Source organism: Petaurus breviceps, unplaced genomic scaffold (genome assembly GCF_028583685.1).
Source record: "Petaurus breviceps papuanus isolate PSGF00001 unplaced genomic scaffold, PetGlider_PUasm1.0 350, whole genome shotgun sequence".
Lineage (NCBI taxonomy): Eukaryota > Metazoa > Chordata > Mammalia > Diprotodontia > Petauridae > Petaurus > Petaurus breviceps.
The window spans coordinates 1,239,287-1,259,258 of NW_027186199.1; the positions used below are offsets into that span (position 1 = coordinate 1,239,287).

The 19,972-nt window shown below is 45.6% G+C and overlaps 1 protein-coding gene across 2 annotated transcripts in view; it reads left to right on the forward strand.

Moving 5' to 3' along the window:
* OPLAH (5-oxoprolinase, ATP-hydrolysing) overlaps positions 1-19,972 on the forward strand; it is a 44,689-nt gene that overhangs the window by 4,218 nt on the left and 20,499 nt on the right. Inside the window, exons 1-16 of one of the 2 annotated variants that reach the window (XM_069097051.1) lie at positions 27-268; positions 1,421-1,686; positions 2,264-2,455; positions 3,609-3,708; positions 4,039-4,162; positions 4,412-4,607; positions 4,976-5,141; positions 5,453-5,591; positions 7,597-7,664; positions 7,900-8,165; positions 8,958-9,070; positions 12,229-12,399; positions 12,653-12,790; positions 12,881-13,019; positions 13,983-14,095; positions 14,338-14,489. In XM_069097051.1, the coding sequence (XP_068953152.1) occupies positions 1,489-1,686; positions 2,264-2,455; positions 3,609-3,708; positions 4,039-4,162; positions 4,412-4,607; positions 4,976-5,141; positions 5,453-5,591; positions 7,597-7,664; positions 7,900-8,165; positions 8,958-9,070; positions 12,229-12,399; positions 12,653-12,790; positions 12,881-13,019; positions 13,983-14,095; positions 14,338-14,489 (2,275 nt within the window). In that variant the 5' untranslated portion in view covers positions 27-268; positions 1,421-1,488. Of the gene's footprint in view, positions 1-26; positions 269-1,420; positions 1,687-2,263; positions 2,456-3,608; positions 3,709-4,038; positions 4,163-4,411; positions 4,608-4,975; positions 5,142-5,452; positions 5,592-7,596; positions 7,665-7,899; positions 8,166-8,957; positions 9,071-12,228; positions 12,400-12,652; positions 12,791-12,880; positions 13,020-13,982; positions 14,096-14,337; positions 14,490-19,972 lie in introns of those variants that run through there. The other variant, XM_069097052.1, reaches the window with a different exon arrangement.

Here is a 19,972-nt window from a genome sequence, read left to right on the forward strand (position 1 = left end):
GGAGAGAACTACCGGACTCGACTTGGCCGGATGGGACCAGCCCCTCCACCGCAAGACCCTAAGGGCCAGCCATGTCGTGTCCCGCTGCCGGTGGAGAGAAGAGGAAGCGCAGAGAGGGGAGAGGAGGAGAATGGAGGGGGCGTGGCGGGGAGGGGCGGAGCCAGGGAGATCAAAGCGGCTCCTAGACCTAGGTCAGCCCGAACCAGAGCCGGAGCCCAAATCTAAGCCCGATCCCGAGCCTTGACTGAGCTGGAGGGAACCTGGATAGGTGCGTCCCCACCCTGTCCTATCCTAACTGCCCTACTCCATCCCGCTCCACCCTGTTCCATGAACGCACCTCTTTCCTACTCCTAACCGAAGTCTTAGACTTTGCTTCCTCCCCTCTTGGCGCCCCCCCCCCCCCCCCCCCCCCCCGCGGGGAGGGATAGGGGAGATAGAGGAAATCAGTTTTACACTTCCCCCCCCCCCCCCCACCCTCCCTCCCCCCCCCCCCCCCCCCCCTTTCCCCCAAACCCCCCCCTCCCCCCCCCCAAACCCAACTTTTAATCTTTGCAGCCCCCCCTCGTGCCCCCCCCCCCCCCCGCCCTGTCCGCCACATCTTTCCCTCCAGTATTCCTCCCCTCCTTCACATCTCCCCTCCCTTCCCCCTTCGATCTTGTGTCCCAACTGTCCCTAGGAAAGCCTCTCATACTCACTTTTGTCTCACCCCTTTGATCTCGAGGCTGAGAGTGCCCATTCTTCTTGTTAGCTAGCCCCCACCTCTCTCCTCCATCCATATCCCTTTAATCTCAAGCCAGAGATCCCTCACCCCTTCGTTATCAGAACCTTTTTTTCATCGTCCTCATCAGAACCGTTCTCTGCTTCCTTTTCCACTAGCAGAGTCTCAGCTCCCCCCTCCAATCTTTGTCCCTGTCAAGATACCCGCCCCTCCCTCCAGCTCCCGACTGCCTGATAGAGCCTATCCTAAGCCTGTTCAATGGAGACTCCATCTCTTGTCAAAACCTGGAGAGAATCCCCAGGAACATTTCTATGCCAAGTTCCATAGTCAGTGTGACCCTCCTTTCCCTGCTTCCTCAGAGGAGTGCGTCCCATCTCTCCGGTCCCCTCCTCCTTCACCCTACCTTTTTTTTTTTTTTCTACTACCACAACCTTCCTTGGTCCGCTTTTCTCCGATTCTATACTCCTCCAGCGGACCGTTCACTGTACTGTCTCTTTATTGTCCAGCTCCCTCTGAAACCCTACCCCCTCGTCAGTCCTCATTTTCTGGTGCACTTCCATCCTGCCTCAACCGCTTTCCATCCCCACTCTACCCCTGATTTCCCACCCGGCTTCCTCACCTCTGCATGCTCCCTGATTCCCTGCTGACTGTCCCAGCCCCATTCCCACGTGCCCTGATTCCTTGCCCTCTTGCCTGTTCCAGAAGTGGTAGAAGAAGCACGAGCCCAGCTGACCCTGGCCTGCAACCCTTGCCTCTGTGCCTCAGACTTAATGGCCAATCCTAATAACATTATCTTCAAAGACAACGTGGAGGGGAAGTTTCAGTTTGCCATTGACCGGGGTGGCACTTTTACTGATGTGTTTGCACAGTGCCCTGGGGGCCGGGTGCGGGTGCTCAAGCTACTGTCTGAGGACCCAGCCAACTACCAAGATGCCCCAACTGAGGGCATCCGACGCATCCTGGAGCAGGTGAGTCTGCCTCAGGAAACTGTTGTAGAAATGTTAATTGTTGTCATTACTATTAGTGATGAAACTAGTCATAAGGGTAGTCTCTTTTTCTTAGCCCTTATCTTGGTGATCTCTAGTGCAGGCCTCCTGGGAACACTTCTAAATTTTGGTTTAAGGTTAGGGTTGGGGAACCTGTGGCCTTGAGACCACATGTGGCCTTCGGGGTCCTCTGGCTTGACCTTTTGACTGAGTCCAAGTTTTACAGACATGTCTTTTTATTAAGGGGATTTGTTCTGTGAAGTTTGGATTCGGTCAAAGGGCCCCACTTGAGGACCTAGAGGGCCACATTGGCCGATAGGCCACAGGTTCCCCATCCCTGGTTTAAGGTTCTGTTGCAGAAGATGCCTGGGTTGTGGAGTGGAAGAAAGGGGGCAACTTGAGGGGAGGATATCCAGCTTTTAGATAACAATTGAGACCAAAGTTAGGCAAACTCTGATCCTCTTCACCCAAAGGAGCCAGGGGAGCACCAATCTCCATGAATCCATAGGAAAGGAGGGCAGTTGGTGTATGGGGGAAGACACTGATGCTCTATTCATAGGAGTGCGGTGTGGCATTGCCCAGAGACCAGCCCCTGGACACCAGCCGAATTGCCTGGATCCGCATGGGTACAACTGTGGCCACCAATGCACTATTGGAACGCCAAGGAGAACGTATGGCCCTGTTGGTCACCCGAGGCTTCAAAGACCTGCTTCACATTGGGAACCAGGCTCGAAGAGACCTCTTTGACTTGGTGAGAGCTTACTGACCAAGCCACCCCTCAATAGGGCAACTCAGGGGAGAGTTCTCCCCTTGGCCCAGTGTTTATCATAATGTCTGTCATGCAGCAGTCAATAAATGTTTATTGACTGCCTGACTATCTTCATAGACCCACTTCAACTCCACTCCCCCTTCTTTATGGGACAGCTTTCTCACAGGAGGTGCCTCTCGATTTTGGTGACACTGCCCCTATCAAAGCTGTGTAGAAATGGAATTATTTTCAAGCAGAGGTTTTTAACTGTGAACTTGCTTAAAACGTACTTTGTAACTGTATTATAATGTCATTGATTTCCTTTGTAATACTATTTAGCTTATTTTATGCATTTAAAAACATTATTCTGAGAAGGGGGCCATAGGTTTCACTAGACAGGGTATATGACACAACCAAAGTTCATATCCCCGTTTGAAAGGGACAATAAAGGGATTTTTTTTATCCCTGTTTATCCCTTTAGTGTAAGAAAAAAGCCTGGTAGCATTCCCTTGCTCTCTGTGTATGGGGAAGACCCTTTACAATAAACTTTGTATAGTGGGTATCTTTGACTCCCTCCAGTGTTACAACCCATTTTTTGTACCCCCCCTCCCTTTCCTTTATAACCTGAGGCCTATTCTTCACTCCAAGGAATAGAACTGGACTGACTGGTTCTATTGCCAGGAGAGAGTGTCAGAGAGAGGGGGGAGTTAGATTGGAATGAAAACTTGGGCCAAGGGCCAGCTGAGAACTTGGACAAGTGCAGACCAATGATCAGGAGAAAGTTAGCAGCAGCAGCTGGCCAGGAAAGACCAATTGTTCCCTGGCCAGAGCTTTCTAGCTTGCCTTTCTCCAGCCATAGTCCCTGGTCCCTGGAATTTAGGCTTAGGCTAGCTGGTTCATTCACTCAGATGTCCCATTTCTGCCTTTCTTCACGGAACTCCGTAGTCTTCACCTTTCTCTTGGTTTCCTTTTGCTGGGGGATCCATGCTTGGGCTGCAAGAAATGTCTCCCACTCCCACCTCCAATCTCCAACTGCACTGCCAATCACTCTAGTACAGATTTCAGGAAAGTGCTAAGGAGGAGTAACTTGGAGAAGGCCCCCTCTGAGTGTGTGCCCTTGTTCTTTCCCTCCCACCCTCCACCCCATTCCCCCTAGTCAGTACCAATGCCTCAGGTCCTGTATGAGGAGGTGGTGGAGGTGGATGAGCGAGTAGTGCTGTATCATGAAGAGCCAGGGGCTGGGACCCCCATCAAAGGTGTGTGCCTCCCTCTAACTTGATCTTCAGCCCAAACTTTTGGGGCCTCTGGGTTCAGTTCCCTTCTGACTCACCCCGCCCCCCCCCCCCAATCTAGTCCTCTACTGCCTTCTCTAAACTTCTTTCTCTTAGCCTTGGGGCCCCTGCCTCTAGTGAGGATAAGTGAAAGCTGAGTAGTGGACTTTGGGGTCAGAATTGGGGCTAGAGAAGCTGGATTGGAGCCTGTGGAGTTGATTTGCATGCGTGCTAATGTAGAAGAGGTTTGGGTTGAGATGATGGGGAGGGAGGTAGGTTGGTGTGACAGTCACTTAGTTATTTTTCCCCACCTAGGCTCAACAGGGGACCTTCTAGAAGTGCAACGACCTGTGGACCTAGGAAGCTTACGGAGAAAGTTAGAGGGCCTACTGGCCCGGGGTATCCGAAGCCTGGCAGTGGTGCTCATGCATTCCTACACGTGAGGGCATTTTGGGGTGGCTTGGCAGACAATGATACTAGGGCAAATTTTTAGGAGCCCATAGTCACAGATCAGAAAGGGGTGGGGGTGGGGTGGGAATCTGGCACTTGGGAGGGAAAGGAAAAGCCAAGGGTAGGCTCTAGTATGAGAAGCAGGAGACTTGGAGATGGGGTGCCAGGGGAGGCTGAAAGTGCTCCAGGGCCTTTCTCACCCTGTGCTCCAAAATGTACCATATATACTCCTGGGCAGATGGGCACAACATGAGAAGGAGGTGGGTGCATTGGCACAGGAGCTGGGCTTTACCCACGTGTCCCTATCATCGGAGGTGATACCGATGGTGAGAATTGTTCCTCGAGGGCACACAGCTTGTGCTGATGCCTACCTGACTCCCACCATACACCGCTACCTGCAGGGCTTCTGCAAGGGCTTCCAGGGGCACCTGAAGGTGAGGAGACCTTCTTACTCCTTGTATCTTGTGTCCACTCACCCAGTGACATGCTGTGTCTCTTCAGCTATGCCCTTTAACCCTGAATCACCCAGTTCTGTGCCTTTCCAATTTGTGCCCTTTGCATCACTCACCCTGTGCTGGTTTGCTATTTCTCACTCCTACCCTGTCTTTCACTTCCCAGGTCTACTTCCTCTGGGCTCCCTGTGTCTCACCTATGGTGTCTCACCTGTGGTCTCTGTATCTCTAACCTCTGTATGTTCACCCTCTGCTCACCCAACTGATGTGTCCTGACCTCCCCAGACCCTGTCTGCCATCCCAGTGGCCCCTGTACTTACCTTTTGTTGCCCATGTCCCCTCTTGCCCAGAATGTCCAGGTGCTCTTCATGCGCTCAGATGGGGGTCTGGTGCCCATGACATCTTTCAGTGGCTCCAGGGCTGTGCTCTCAGGCCCTGCTGGTGGTGTTGTTGGCTATGCAGTAACTACCTACTGTGCTGGGGGAAGACATCCGGTCATTGGCTTTGACATGGGCGGTATGGAGGATGGTTGCTGGGTTTCTCCCTTTGTTGGAGGATGGGCAGGATGCATTGAGATTGATGGAGCTGGTCTGGTTCTGGGCACACCTCACCCTCACCCCCACCACAACACTCAGAAAAAATATGCTGTGGATCAGGATACTCCAAATTGTGGGACTCAAGGGGACTGCAGGGTGGTCACTGATATCTGGAGTTGGGGAGACTGGAGTGGAAGGGCTCCGAGTCTCAGTTCTATTCTGGGATAAAGTGTGGGCTCTCCCTAGCCCTCCCCCCAACATATCTCTATCTCCCATCCTTCCTACTCTTAGGGACCTCCACAGATGTCAGTCGATTTGCAGGGGACTATGAGCATGTGTTTGAGGCCAGCACTGCTGGTGTCACCATTCAGGCTCCACAGCTGGACATCAACACTGTGGCTGCTGGAGGGGGCTCCAGACTCTTCTTCAGGTCAGGATCTCTAATTCCCTCCCTGCTGGTCCTCCTTCTAGACCTAGGAGTTTCCAGTCTTATCTTCAAGTTAGGGCCACACCCTGACATCTTGCTCCTGTCATCTCTACCATTGCTATAATTCTTTTCAATTAAGCTCATATTTACCATCTGCCTGCTCTGGGCATGACATTGTCCCAAGATGAAAAATGATTCCATCTTTGGCCTCAAGTTTATCCTCTAATAGGGATATAAGAGGTATGGAATTAAATTTCTAGGAAAGCAGACTATGATGAAAGCAGAGGAAAGGGCCTGACAAATCATCCTGATCAGATTTGAGGAGGGAGAGATCACTCTCAGCTAGAATCATAGGGTAGTGTTCATGGCAGAGTTGACGTCTCTTTTGGGCCTTGAAGAAAGAAAATGAGGAAGAAGTGTTTCAGGCATAGGGATAAGCCTGAATGGAAGCGAGAGAGGACAGGAAGATACTATCAGGTTGCTGCTAGCTTGTGGTCCAGTTTGGCTGGGAATGTCGAATGCTCGAAGGGAAGTAATAACAGAAAAGTAGGTTGAAGCTAGATTGCAGAGGGCCTTGAATGCCAATTGGGAGTTGGATGATTGAAAGAATCAGGTTTGGACATTAGGAATATTTTTTGGTAATTATTTGAAGACAGATTGGAGAGGAGAGAAACCAAGGGTGAAGGGCTGAGGGTCTGAATTAAGGGAGGTGGTCCTGTAAGTGGAGAGGAGAGACAGATGTGACAGATATTGTGGAGGCAGAACTGGTGACTGTTTGGATTTCTTCTAGTAGAAGGTAAGCTCCTTGAGGGCAGGCAGTGTCAAATTGTTATCTTTATATCCCCAGTGCCTAACATGGTGCCTGGTTCATAGTAGGTATTCTACTAAATGTGGTGAATGTGGGGGATAAGGGAGAGAGAAAAGCGTTGTCTGTGACAATGAGTTTTTGAGCCATCAACAAAAATCAGAGACTTGGAAGGGAGCCCTGTTTGGGATATGCTAAGTTTGAGGTGCCATTGGGAAATCAAGTGGAGATGTTCGGTAGACAGTTGACTCAATTCAGAAGCCATCTCCTCTTCCATGAAGCCTCCTTTGATTTCCCTCCAGTTGAAAACATTTTCTCCTTCAGGTTTTCTTAGGGTAATTTATAAATCAAGCAATCAAAAAGCATTTTTGAGGCATCTGCTAGGTACCAGGAACTGTGTTAGGATACAAAAAAACCTTCCCTGCCCTCAAGAGCTTACGTGGATATGGGGGTAAAAGAGGGGGAAGAAGAGAGAGACAACATGTACACATGGAAACAGTGATGGTCTGGAGTTGGCTCCAGCTGATTGTTAAAATTTCAGTGTAAGCATTTATAACTTGGAAATTGGCAACTGCTATAGATCAGGACTTGATTTATTGTCTTGTTGCTTGCCTAGACTTAAGAAAGTGTGATAATAAGATCGGAGGTATAACCACCCCTTTGGGTACCTAAGATTGTGGTTTGTCCTTTGTTCTCAAAGAGGATCATGACATCAGCAACATGGTGCCATGACTTGCAAATGAACTGGATTTAAGTGAGGAAGGGTTTTACAAGGTCACCAGCTTCACTTTCTCCTCTGGAGCCATCTGGATCCAGTGACAAGATATACATCAGGATGACTGGAGATGGCCCCAGATAGAGGGTCTGGGAACTGAGTTTGATAAATGGGGAAGCCAGGATGTTTGAAGAAGTCTTCATTGTGAATACTGAAGCTATTAGGGATGATGACAAGGCCTGGGGCAGAGAAGAAGATGATGAGGCAGGTGTTGAGGTCACTGAGATGGGGTTGGGGTGGGTGGGATATATATCCTAGAGACTGGTAGATGACCACAACAGGAACTGGGGGATGGTGGTGTAATGAGATGAAGTCACTTTCAAAGGAAACCCTTGATATCATTGCCTTCTCTGCCCTGGCCCCCATCCCATGCCAGGCCCTGACTCCTTCCTTAAATTCCACTCCTCACCCATATACCCCTTCTTTAGGTCTGGTCTATTTGTAGTGGGTCCTGAGTCAGCTGGCGCTCATCCTGGTCCTGCCTGCTATAGAAAAGGTCAGTAAAGACCATAGCCCTGACCCCAGCTTCCCAAACTTCCCAAAGCATCTCAGATGCTTTCTAAATGGGTGAACTGAATGTTCCTAGCCCTCTTTCCTACCGAGTTCTTAGGCCCAGTATTCTCCTCCCTATACCCTCCCAAATCTCCATCCTTCCTCCTCCTCTAAGTACCTTTTCTGCCTTGCTTTCACCAGTGCATCCCACTATTCTTTCATTTACTCTCTCCTTCCAGGGGGACCATTAACAGTGACAGATGCTAACTTGGTCCTGGGTCGCCTGCTTCCTTCTTCCTTTCCCTACATTTTTGGTCCAGATGAGGACAAGCCACTCTCCAAAGAGGCCTCTAAGAAGGCCCTGGATGCTGTGACAGCTCAGGTCAATAGCTTTCAGGTCCAAGGACCGTATGGGCTTGATCCGCTGACACCTGAGCAGGTGGCCATGGGTTTTATACGAGTGGCCAATGAAGCTATGTGCCGTCCAATCCGTGCCCTTACCCAGGTATGAACATTCCCCAGTCACTGACTCACCACTGTGACCACTCATTGACAAACACATGCAGGGCTGCTGACTCCCTTTTACAAAATTAAATTTTATTTTGAACAAAAATTTATTTTTTTCTCCCTCCTATCTCTTCCTGTTGGGAAAATAAAAGAACAAAACTCTTGTAACAAATATGGACAGTCAAGCAAAACAGATTCTTACATTGGCCAGGTCCAAAAAACAGATCTCATTTTAAACCCTGAGTCCTTAAACTTTGTGTCAGGGCTTCTGGACATCTTCATTGGCTACTGAGCAACTACAAGGCTACTGGCTGCTTCTTCTTTGGCCACTCCCTTAACCACTGACCAGCCACATTCCTTGATCACTGATTAGCCATCACAGTGACTGAGATGTTGTCAATGCTAAATGACATGGACACTAACTGATCAGCCACAGTCGGATGTATTGTAACTTAACTCTAACATACTGATGTCATTTTGGTCCTCTTTGAAAATGAAGGACAGCAACCATTTTTGCCTCCTTTGTCCAATTCCTTTTTTTTCATCCCATTCTAACTCTAAATTATGATGCTAGTTAGTTTCTTGGCTCTCAGGAAAACCTCAGAACCAAGACTAGGAGAGTGGAAATAGGATGTTCTTGCCCCCAGGCTACTAGAGGTAGAAGATTATAGTGCTGAAGTTGGGGAGATGATGAAAGCCTGGTGCCCAGAGAACAGAGGACCTGGAAATTGTCAGGGAGTACAGGATGGATGCTGGGTCACTGCTAACTGCTCCCCTCTCTGCTCCACAGGCTCGAGGCCATGACCCATCAGTCCATATACTGGCATGCTTTGGAGGGGCAGGGGGGCAGCATGCCTGTGCCATCGCACGTTCCTTGGGCATGGACATTGTCCACATACACAGGTACTTGTTGGGGTATGTGGGTTTGTGGGGGGGTATGTGCCTCTGGGCTTGCCTGTCCTCCAACATGTATCTGGGCACAGCAATTGTTATTTGAACTATACCCGGTTTGTTGGGGGGGTACAATAATAACTCAGCTTGTATGGGCTGTGTCTCTTTCCTGCTGATTTCAGAAAAAGTCTCCACTTCACCAGTAACTTCCATGGGCAATATCCCTTGTCCTCCACACATCTTCTTCTTTATCTGATCTTGTTTCTGCCTGCCTTCAGTAAACTGAAACTTGAACCCTTATATCATCTGAAAATTTGCTACTGACATGGGGGGGGGAATGAGAATGGGGAAAGGCCTGGGATACAAAGATCCAGAAGTATTATACAGAATATGTTGCATGGTGCACTGATAATAGCCTGTAGACAGCCTTCTCAAGGAGTTTAGCCATGAAGGTGAGTAGATACATAGGATGATAACTATGTGGGATACATGGATCAAATAAAGGTTTTTTTTTGAGGATGGGGGAGACATGGGCATGTTTGGAAGGGGTAGGAAAGCAGCCAGTAGACAAGGATAGATTGAAGGTAAGTGGGAGAGTAGAGATGACAGAGGGGACAATTTTCTGAAGAAGATGAAATGGAATAGAATAATTGATGTATATGGAGAGGAGTTTGCCTTGGCAAGAAGGGCCATTCTTCATATGAGATAAGTGTGAAAGTAGGAATAGTGATAGATGTTATCTGGTAGATGTGGATGAGGAAGAGGAAGAGGGAGCCCATAGCAAATGGCCTCAATTTTTTCAGTGAAATGACTCCAAGTTCTCAGTTTAGAAGGGTGATAAGAGGAGGAACCATGGGAGATTTGAGAAAGATGAAAATGTCTATGTCTAGTAGAACAGCTATGGTGAATGGGATAAGAAAGTATTAAAAGATTGCTTTGCTGTGGTGAGAGCCCAGTTGAGACTATGTAACAAATTTGTAGTGAACCCACTTAGTACAGTTTTGTGATTTCCTCTGTCTTTGTTCTGTAGCATGTACATAGGAGTGAAGACAGCAGATAGTGGGAGAAATCAGAAAGGCTGAAGTTTAGTCAGGCTAGATCTTTGATAGGATAAAGGTGCAGGGATGCCGGGGACTTGAGAAAGCAGTGTAGGTTGAACTGGTTTGCCAAGTGGCCAAGATGGGGAAAGGAAGAGAGTGTATGGGAAGACAGATTGAGAAAGAATTGAAAGGTGAAGGGATTGGAGACCATGGTGAGAATGAAGACTAGGGTTTGGGGTTGCAAGGCAGAAGGAACAGTGGAATAAAAGATTATCATCAGATAAAGATGAGGGTCAGTAACAGGTCAACCTCACTTAGACAAGGTCTTTAACAAGGTAGAAATTCCCTTGACAAAGTTAACTCTGACAAAGTACAAGTTACCCTGTATTAGGTATCACTGGTTAACTTTGACAATGAAGTTCCAGGCTATTATTTCCCAGTTGACCTTCGTTGCTATTGAAGTTAAATGCTTGAATTACCACTTTGGACATAGCCTTTAAAAGGAGGGATGGTAGAACACAGAGAAAAGATATCTGCTAGGGAGTAAAACAAACATTCCTTTCAATGAACTCCACCTTTCCAAGGTCTTATACAGTATGTCAGATTTATATTATTCTGGCTGGGGTCCCCTTGAAAAGTAAAAGAATTTGGAACAGATAGTCAACTCCTCTCCCTCCCTGGACTTATCCAGCCCACACATACTCAAAATACCAGTGAAGAACAATTCTGGACTTGTTTTTCCACATTAGTGACTCTATTCCTCATTCCTCCTTGGCTCCTGCTTCTCCTTAGTCCATCAATCTTTCTGCTTGGTCTAGTAACTTGACCGTTCTGCAATCTTTGGCAGAAACTGGAGAGAATCTTTGAGGGCATGCAAAGAGATACTATCTTCCCTAGATTCCATCAGGAAGTGAAATCTATTTTCTTTAGCTCTCTCTCTCTCTCTCTCTGTCTCTCTCTGTCTCTGTCTCTGTCTCTGTCTCTCTCTCTCTCTCTGTCTCTCTCTGTCTCTGTCTGTCTGTCTGTCTGTCTCTCTCCTTAGTTTCTTACCAGCAGCTCTCCTTTTTCTGTTTTCTGAGCTAAATTGGAGGATGTATATAGCTCTGTTGGTATACCAGCTGTGAGATAGCAAATAGACAATAATAAGTATGCATGATAATCAGAAAAGTGGCCTTAACATAGTGGTGTCTGAAGTAATTCACAAGGGGGTTCATACCTTGTCAGAGGGTTAACCTTTTCACGGAGATTTCATCCTTTGTTAAGGAGAGACATCATCACTACCAGAACAAGGGCCTGACTGGTTGGCAATCAGGAAGACCTTGTATAGGGAATTTCTTACCTAGCCTTAGGGAATGGCTAGGTACATCTTCCACAGTAAGAAACTAAGATTAAAAAAATTAATAAAAGAGTAGTCAGTCATAGCTTACATTCGTAGGAAACAGAGGTTCAGAGTTTGCCACCTGTCAGTCGTGTTATAGCTAGTAAATGTTAGAGCCAGGTCTCTTGGCAGCAAGTCTGATGTTTGTTCTACTTTACCACGTTATCTCAAGGCAGAAAGGCAGAGTCTAGTTTTCTAAATTGATCTGGCTTGTTAGCCAAAACAATCACACTCTAATAACTTTGGGGTCAGTTCGGATTCCAGGTCTGGCTGGAGCCTCAATACAATACCCCTTACATTTACCACACTCTACTTCACCTCCACTCAACCTGGGTTTGGTTCTTGCCAGCTTCATCTTATCTACCTGGAAATAAAAAAAGAACATAGCACTTTTTAAAGTCTTCAGCAGATTTCTTGTCTACTTTAACTGACTGGGGTGGCAGAGTCTGGCCCAGGGGGTTCCTAGGCAGGAAAAGAGGGACAAGGAATGCTAAATAATGAATGCTGAAGGGATTGGTAAAACTGCAGTGGAGGCATTCTTTCACCTCCACATCAAGCCATTTGCTTTGGCTTCCCTTGATCATGAATTTTCCACCCTATTTTAAAGAAGATGAAATTCACGCTTTTACATAAACATTGAAGTAAGGCTTCAAGATTTACCAGTTCAATCAGTTTTATGCCCTTAGTACAGGTGGTCCTAGGTAGATATACCTAGAGTTGACCTCCCTACACACACTTTCCACCCTCTGCAGGCACAGTGGGTTGCTGTCAGCACTGGGGCTGGCCCTGGCAGATGTGGTACATGAGGCCCAAGAGCCTTGTTCCCTGCTATATGCCCCTGAAAACTTCCCTCAGATCGACCAACGTCTCAACCGCCTGGATGAGCAGTGTGTGGAGGCCCTGCAGGTCCAGGGCTTTCCCAGGTACCAGGGCACAGAGTGTGGGGTCTAGGGTTGCCCTAGCTAGTGAGGGATGATGGAAGGTGTCTGCTGTCCACAGTGGATTGGGAACATGGGTGGGGCCCCACGAGGGAAGTCTGAAGGTAGGGTCAGGCCTGAGAGGCTTGGATGTGAGGGTGGTAACAGGTACTTGATCAGCAAAGAAATTCTCTTTGGGTCCCACAGTCATGTCCTTCCCATTCAACATCTCTCAGTCCTTCCTTCTCCTCCATCCCAGAACCCATATCTATACTGAGAGATTTCTGCACCTTCGCTACCAAGGAACAGACTGTGCTATCATGGTTTCTGCCCGTCGACACCCTCCCACTTCTCATTCTCCTTGTGAAGGAGACTTTGGGGCAGCCTTCACAGAGAGGTACTGGATTACTGTAAGAGGTCAGGCAAGTGGGATCCCCTCCTCAGTGACTTGTCTTTCTTGACTAATTTTCCTCTGGGTGGGATATAGGTATCTACAGGAGTTTGGCTTCATCATCCCAGACCGGCCAATCCTAGTAGATGATGTGCGAGTACGAGGGATGGGCAAAAGTGGCCTAATACCAGAACAGCCTCCCCAGGCCCAGAATGGACCTCCTCGAATTGACAGAGTAAGACTCCACCAAGCTCCAAACCCAGGGGTCCATAATGCTATAGCAATTTAAAAAGGACAAAGTATTTTCCTCACAGCAACTCTGTAAGGTGGTAGACATAGTAAGACTTTCCAAAGAACTATCCCCTGCATATAATGAGACACCATCTTGTCTTGTTCCCCACATGCCCATGGTAAGATTCTCTGAACCAGAAGTGTGGCCCATGGGCTACATGCAGTGTAGAACGCAGACCCAAATTATGGCCCAAACCAGGTTAAAATGTAATTGGGAGGCCGTGTAACCTTGAGCAAGTTACTTAACCCCAATTGCTTAAAAAACAAAATGTAATTGGGAAGCATTTGACGAAGTAAATCAAAATGCAGTAATATATAGGTAATGCATTTTAAAACTAAGGGCCCACAGGGATCCTTATATACAGTTTAGTGTCCCCATTCCTATTTGAGTTTGATACTATTTCCCTAAACACACATGGATACTGAAAACTGACCAGAGGTCATGGGCTTCCCAGGGAAATGAAGGTTGAGGACTTCTGCTATCAGATAGATATTGAAGGTACCACATGGTATCTCACTGTTGCTGTTAGAGGAATGTGATTCCAAGAGTCAGGTTTCAGCTTAGTATAAGGAAGGACTTCCTAGTACATAGAACTGCACTAGAGGAATGGCCTATCTTGGGGGATAGTGACTTTCCCTTCTCTGGAGGTCCTCAAGCAGAGACCAAGTGACTACTTTTCAGTGGTATAGCTGTTCAAGTATAGGTCATTCTGGATGGCCTCTGAGGTCACATCTAACCCTGGGATTTTATAATTCTGCTTTTACTTCTATGCCAAGGTTATCTTGGACAGCACAGGATTTCAATCCAGAAAACCCTTTTCCTCTCAGCTACGGGAGGAGCTCATACTCTGCTCTCACTGTCCAGAGTGGGGTCTGGAGAGGACCCTCACCCTGTGCCTTCTCCTAGGTAACCCAGTGCTACTTCGAGGGAGGGTACCAGAATACTCCTGTGTACCAACTGGGAGAGCTAGGCCAGGGACACAGTCTCCTAGGACCTTGCCTCATCATTGACAGCAACAGGTCAGGGGGATGTTGTGGTTGGAGTTACAAGAGTGGGGTGAAGGGAGGGAGCATGCAGGGATAGAGGAAGAGAAATTGGGTATCTAGAGGGTCATAGAAATAGGGATGGAGAGAACATATGTGAGACGGGGGACAACACAGTCCTTGTTAGTCTTAACCAGAAGTAGGTTGGGGGGAGGCTCTTCCTGAAGGGTTACATCAGAATTCTTCAGGATTCTAAGAGTAACCTTTATTTTTCTTAGTACTATCTTGGTGGAGCCTGGGTGCCATGCTGAGATGACCAAATCAGGTGATATCCGAATCACTGTGGGGGCACAGTCCTTGCCTTCTGTCAGCTCCTGTCTTGATCCCATTCAACTGTCCATCTTCTCCCACCGTTTCATGAGCATTGCTGGTGAGTGACTGTCTTCTAAACCCCCATTCTCCCTCATTCTCCCTCTTCTTCGTCTTCTGTTGGCTATTTATTGTAGCCACCTCCCTCTTTCCTTTCATCTCCTAACCTCTTAAACTCCTGATACTCTTGGGTTTCCATGCTAACAAATTTCCCAGCATTTTTCATTTCTACATGGACATAGGAAGGGTGATAGAGCTTTCTTGTGAGCATAACTATGGGGTGATAGGTGGTCTCTATTAGGATTTTTTCTTGGATATTGTGTATATGCATTAAAGCAAATAACCCTTTGTGAATTACTAATATCTCACAGAAATATAGCTGGTAGAGGGAAGGATGAGGTTAAATTAGGATTAAAACAACCTTTCCTAGGAGCAGCTAAAAATTTATTTATAAATCTTGTTTCAGTGTAACTACAGATATCTTTCACAATGTACAATCCCCCCAAATAATTCTGTATAGAGCGTGTTATCAGGAGGAGCCTGAAGATATCTCTCTGTACAAGTTGTGAATAACCTCACTGAGAGGACTGATGAGTTGTGAAGAGTACCTTTTGACTTAGACCATTGACATTTTATTGAGCATAAGATGTTGTCAGGGATAGATATAAGTCCCACCATTTATCTAGGGATTCTTAAAGGTTATATTTGGATTATTTAGAGATAGAAGAAGTTGAAGGAGGGACAGAGAATGGACTTGGATACCTGGAGGGTGGGAGAAAGCCTGTATGTTCTCACAGCCCCCTGGCAAGCCTCTCAGCTATAGACATGGCCTGCTGTGGAAGACAGTGGAAGAATTTAGCAGCCCCAGAGGTGACTGCTGTGGACAAGTGGTAGTAGAATAGGAAAGGGATTCCTAGAGTGGTGAACACATTGAAAGATGACTGAAGTTGGGAGTATCATTGGGAACCTAGCTTCCACTTCAGCGAGGGGTGGGGATTTGCTGGACAATGCCTAGTCATCAACCTTCTGGAGAAAAATAGGAGTATCCAAGTGGCAAGGGACTGAGCCATAATTTGAAAGAGTAAACCTGGACCTTATTGTTCAGCTACTATTACTGTGAGTCATATGGACTATACGGGTTCAATTGGAAGGGGAGCTGGTTTTCTAGCAACTCGAAATGCAAAATGTTCTTCAGGAGTGCTTCCAAATCTTGGGGTAGCACTGTTAGTGGGGAAGATTATATGGGTTACAGGGGTCCATTAGAGAAGTTCACCAGGAGTTGAGGAGGGTTTGACTTTTTTTTTAAGCAATTCCAAACGCAAAAATCCCTTTTGAGAGAATCGTAAACCTTACATTAGAGGAGCGTTATAAGTCTGAAGGATTATATCTGTCACTAGGGGTGGGTGAAGCTCACTCAAGGATGAGGGGTCATCTGTTGGTCTTAAGTGTATTTCATTACAAAGAAGTCTCAGTTACATGGTAGTGCTTTGAATCTAGAATATTGTATAGGTTCTGAGGATGGAAGTAGGAGAGGAGGGGAGAGAGAACTTACTGAAAAGGGAAGGAAGAGTATTTTAATTCTTTCTCTGTTCATTGAATTCTGTCTTATTTTGTTTTGGTTTTTGTTATTCATTTATTTTGAGGGAGGAAATAAATAAGAAGTCTTACATCTGATTTATAGTTAGCTCATGTGCTCACATGGCAGCATTATCTCTTTTACCCAGATCTGTAGAGATCTAGATACAGGCTATATTCCATCCTTCCCAGGGGAGTTTTATCTGAGTAGGGACAAAATGAGCCAATTTTGGGAATTCCAAAGGAAATTCTGGGTAAGAACTTGAGCCAAAGAATGATTTGTGGGAAGCTCCCTAAAGTTGAAACTAATCTGTATAAACCCAGAGCTGGGGTTCTGGACCACAGGTTACATAAAACAACATAAAAGTGTGATCGTGACCAACAGTGCAAAATATGCAGCCTTCCCATATGTACAAAGATATTTATATAGTAGCTTTTTTGTTGTGTCAAAGAATTGGAAAGCTATATTGTAACAATAATCAACTGTGAAAGACTTAGCAACTCTGAGCAAATACAATGATTTATGACAATTCCGAAGGACTCATGGTGAAAAATGCTATCCACCTCCAGAGGGAGAAGGGATGAACTGAGTGCAGATTGAAGAGTGTTTTTTTTCAATATGGCTAATATGGAAATATGTTACTTCATATATATACATATATATATGTATATATATATATATATAATGGGTATTGCATTGCTTGTATTCTCAATGAGTAGGGGAGGGGTTGGAGGGAGGAAGAGAATTTGGAATTGGGGGAAAAAAAAAGAATGTGCAGCCTTGCCCTTGGGTAGTTTTCTGTTTGTTAGAAGAAAAGATGTGCTCAAGTTTGTGTTTTATAAGTCAGTGTTGGGATTCTCTATTTTCTTGAGCTGAATTTGTAGTTTTTTAATGCTCCTTTCATTTAAATAGTGTTCATAATCATGTCTATTGTTTCTTCAGTTTTGCAGCCTGCCTTTCTTCATCCACATTTTCTCCTTTTTCTTTTTGTCTCTTGTATTTATCTTTCCTTATGACGCAGTAATGTTCCATTATGGCCACATTCCACTGTTTGGCCATTTCCTAAATTGTTAGGCATCTGGTTTGTTTCAGGTTTGATTGCAATTACTAATGGTGCAGTTATGAAAAAAATTTTTTTGCAGGGGCAGATAGGTCTTTTCTTGTTAATAGACTCCTTAGGATAAAAGCCCAAGAGTAGACTTGCTGGCTCAAAATATGTGTGTAATTTTGTAACGATACAAGTTAACTGTCAGGGAGAGCCTGGTCAAGGTTAACAAAGTTAAAGGATGAAATCTTTGTTCTGCCATTGAAAAAGACTTGCTATAGAAGATGTAAATACCTCCATTGACAGTGCACTTTAGACTTTGTCCTGGCATCCATTATGACTCCATGATGAAACCCCCTCATCATGTGAATGAGTGCCTTTGCCTTGGGTACTCTTTGGCACAAAGACCACATAATCTGGAAAATTGATTGAGTCATGGTTAGTCATACACTTGAGTCGTCATATTTGGCTTTGGCCTTGGAAAAGGAGAACAGATGCAGATCAGAAGTGGAGAAGCTCATAGGAGAGAAGGGACTGTGGTGACCCTGGTGATGGCAGCAACGGGAACATATCCCCTAGAACAGTGGAGCAACAGCAGAAGAGATCCAGGACAAAAGGAGGAATTCTAGGGCCAAGCTAGGAGAGCAGAGTAGGATTTCCTGGATAATGCTGGGTTCTTGGACCAAGTTTTCCTGACACAGAGGAGGAATTTCTGGACTTGGCTGCCCAGGTGGAGGAGCTTTAGATCCAAGCAGGAGTCAGAGCTAAGGAGTAGTCAAAGACAAGTGCACAGCATGGAGGAGCAAAGCTAGGTCATATATACCCAGTGTCAGCACTTTGTGTCATGTGGACTAAGCAGAGGGGTCCACTATCTAGAGATCCCAGCTAGGTAGCACGGTGGATAGTGTGCTGGACCTGGAGTCAGGAAGACCTGAGTTTAAATCTGGCCTCAGACATCTATTATGTATGACTCTGGTCAAGTCACTTAAACTATGTCTACTTTAGTTTCTTTATTTACAAAATAAGGATGATAATAATAGAACAAATCTCCCAGGGTTATTGTGAGGATCAAATGAGATAATATTTGTAAAGCATTTAGCTTAGTGCCTGGCACATAGTAGGTGCTTCATAAATCCTTCCTTCCTTCCTTCCTTCCCCAAGTCTTGAACACTTTATATTTCCCTGGAGAAGATTGGATTCACCAAGGTAAAAAGAATTGATTCTCTAGTGTGTTTTTCCCTTATAGTGGAATCATGGGACTCACTGGAGAAGGAAAGAGAATTGTCTTGACTTTTTATGAGCTTGATATAAATTCTTTGCATTTGGGTTTTGTGTCTAGTAGAACTGATGTATGATTAGCTTAAAAGCTTGCATGGGATATGAAAATTTTTTAATATTTTTGGTAGAGACCTAGATATGAACAATTTGTGAAATTTGTGAAATGCTCCCAAAGATTAGAATTGACCTTTAGAAACCCAGGGCTTTGTCTCTGGGCCATGAGCTAAATACCTTTTCTTCTATAATTTCAAATTGTTTTTCAAAATGGTTGGACCAATTCACAACTGATCACAAGAAGGTGAGAACACAAGAACACCTTTGGCTTGCTAGAAAGAATGAAAAGCTCCTAGACAGAATGGGGGGAAATATCTTGGAAGAAATTCAAGAGGAAAGGAATTTCCAGAGGGTGGTGGGCTATTAAGGCCAGTGTTAAGAGGCCTTAGGTGAATAGAAGAGTGGATACAGAGAAGAAGAGAGAAACTCTGCTTTGCAGCAAGGGGTGAAACTCTGCCCACGAAGATGAATCTTGGTCAATCCTCAATGACATACTGGGGACTACTGACAGGTTCAAACATGTGAGTCAAGTGAGGTTAGCATTTCCTGAAGAGATATTTGTTTACTCAAACGGCTCACCCTTGGGGATGACTGATGAGACCCCAGACGTGGCTATGCACAGGCATAACATGGCTAATCAGAAAGTTCTTTTGCTTTCATAAACATGAATCCAAGCCTAACAGAACCAGCTAAGACTCTTTTGTAAAATCCACTGGCCATACATACCCCATGCTTATGGGGACAAATGCCATAGGCAGGAAATTTTGGAATAGAATTTTCCTGATAGACACTCCCATCTACAGAGTATTTTACAGTTTACAAAACACTCTCCCTTAATAATAATGATAATGGCTAGGATTCATATAGCACCCCTTAAAGGTTCCGAAGTTCATTACAAATATTATCTCACAAATATTCAATACCACATATTGAACGACAAATTTACAAACATTTACAAATTTATATAACAAATATTCAATACAAATATTCTCACAACAACCTTGGGAGTTAGGCTGTTATTAAATATGTTTTATACATGAGGAAACTGAGGTAAACCAGTTAAGTGACTGTAATATAATGCCAAGGAAAGGCAACTTCCCAGGTTCAAAATACCAGCATAGGTGCTCTCCATTTTATTCAGTGACAAACCAAGAACAGAGAAGATCAAAACATGACATCATTCAAAATACAGCATTTACTAAGTGTGATTAAATAATCTCCAAGGACTACCCCACCCCAGGACCTTCCAATCATTCAATCAATTAAAAAGTTCCTGGTCTAAATACTTCTCCACCCCTAGGCTATACCTTCATTTAGTCCACCACAAAGCCCCTCTTCTCAAATGGAGATTAGTTTCCAAACATAAGTAAAGTACCTTCATTTGTCAATCACAGAGCACCAAAAGGTCAAAAGTTCCCCACCCCTGGATCTCAATTGAATCTACCCCAGAGTTACATCAAGTTTAAACACAGCACTTAATACCCAAATGGAGGTCTTTTCTTCATCTTGACACGAGGCAAGGCTCAGCAAGGCCACAAGATACATTGCCAGTCCCTTCATCAATTCATCTTCTGTCTGTAGAACAGTCCTA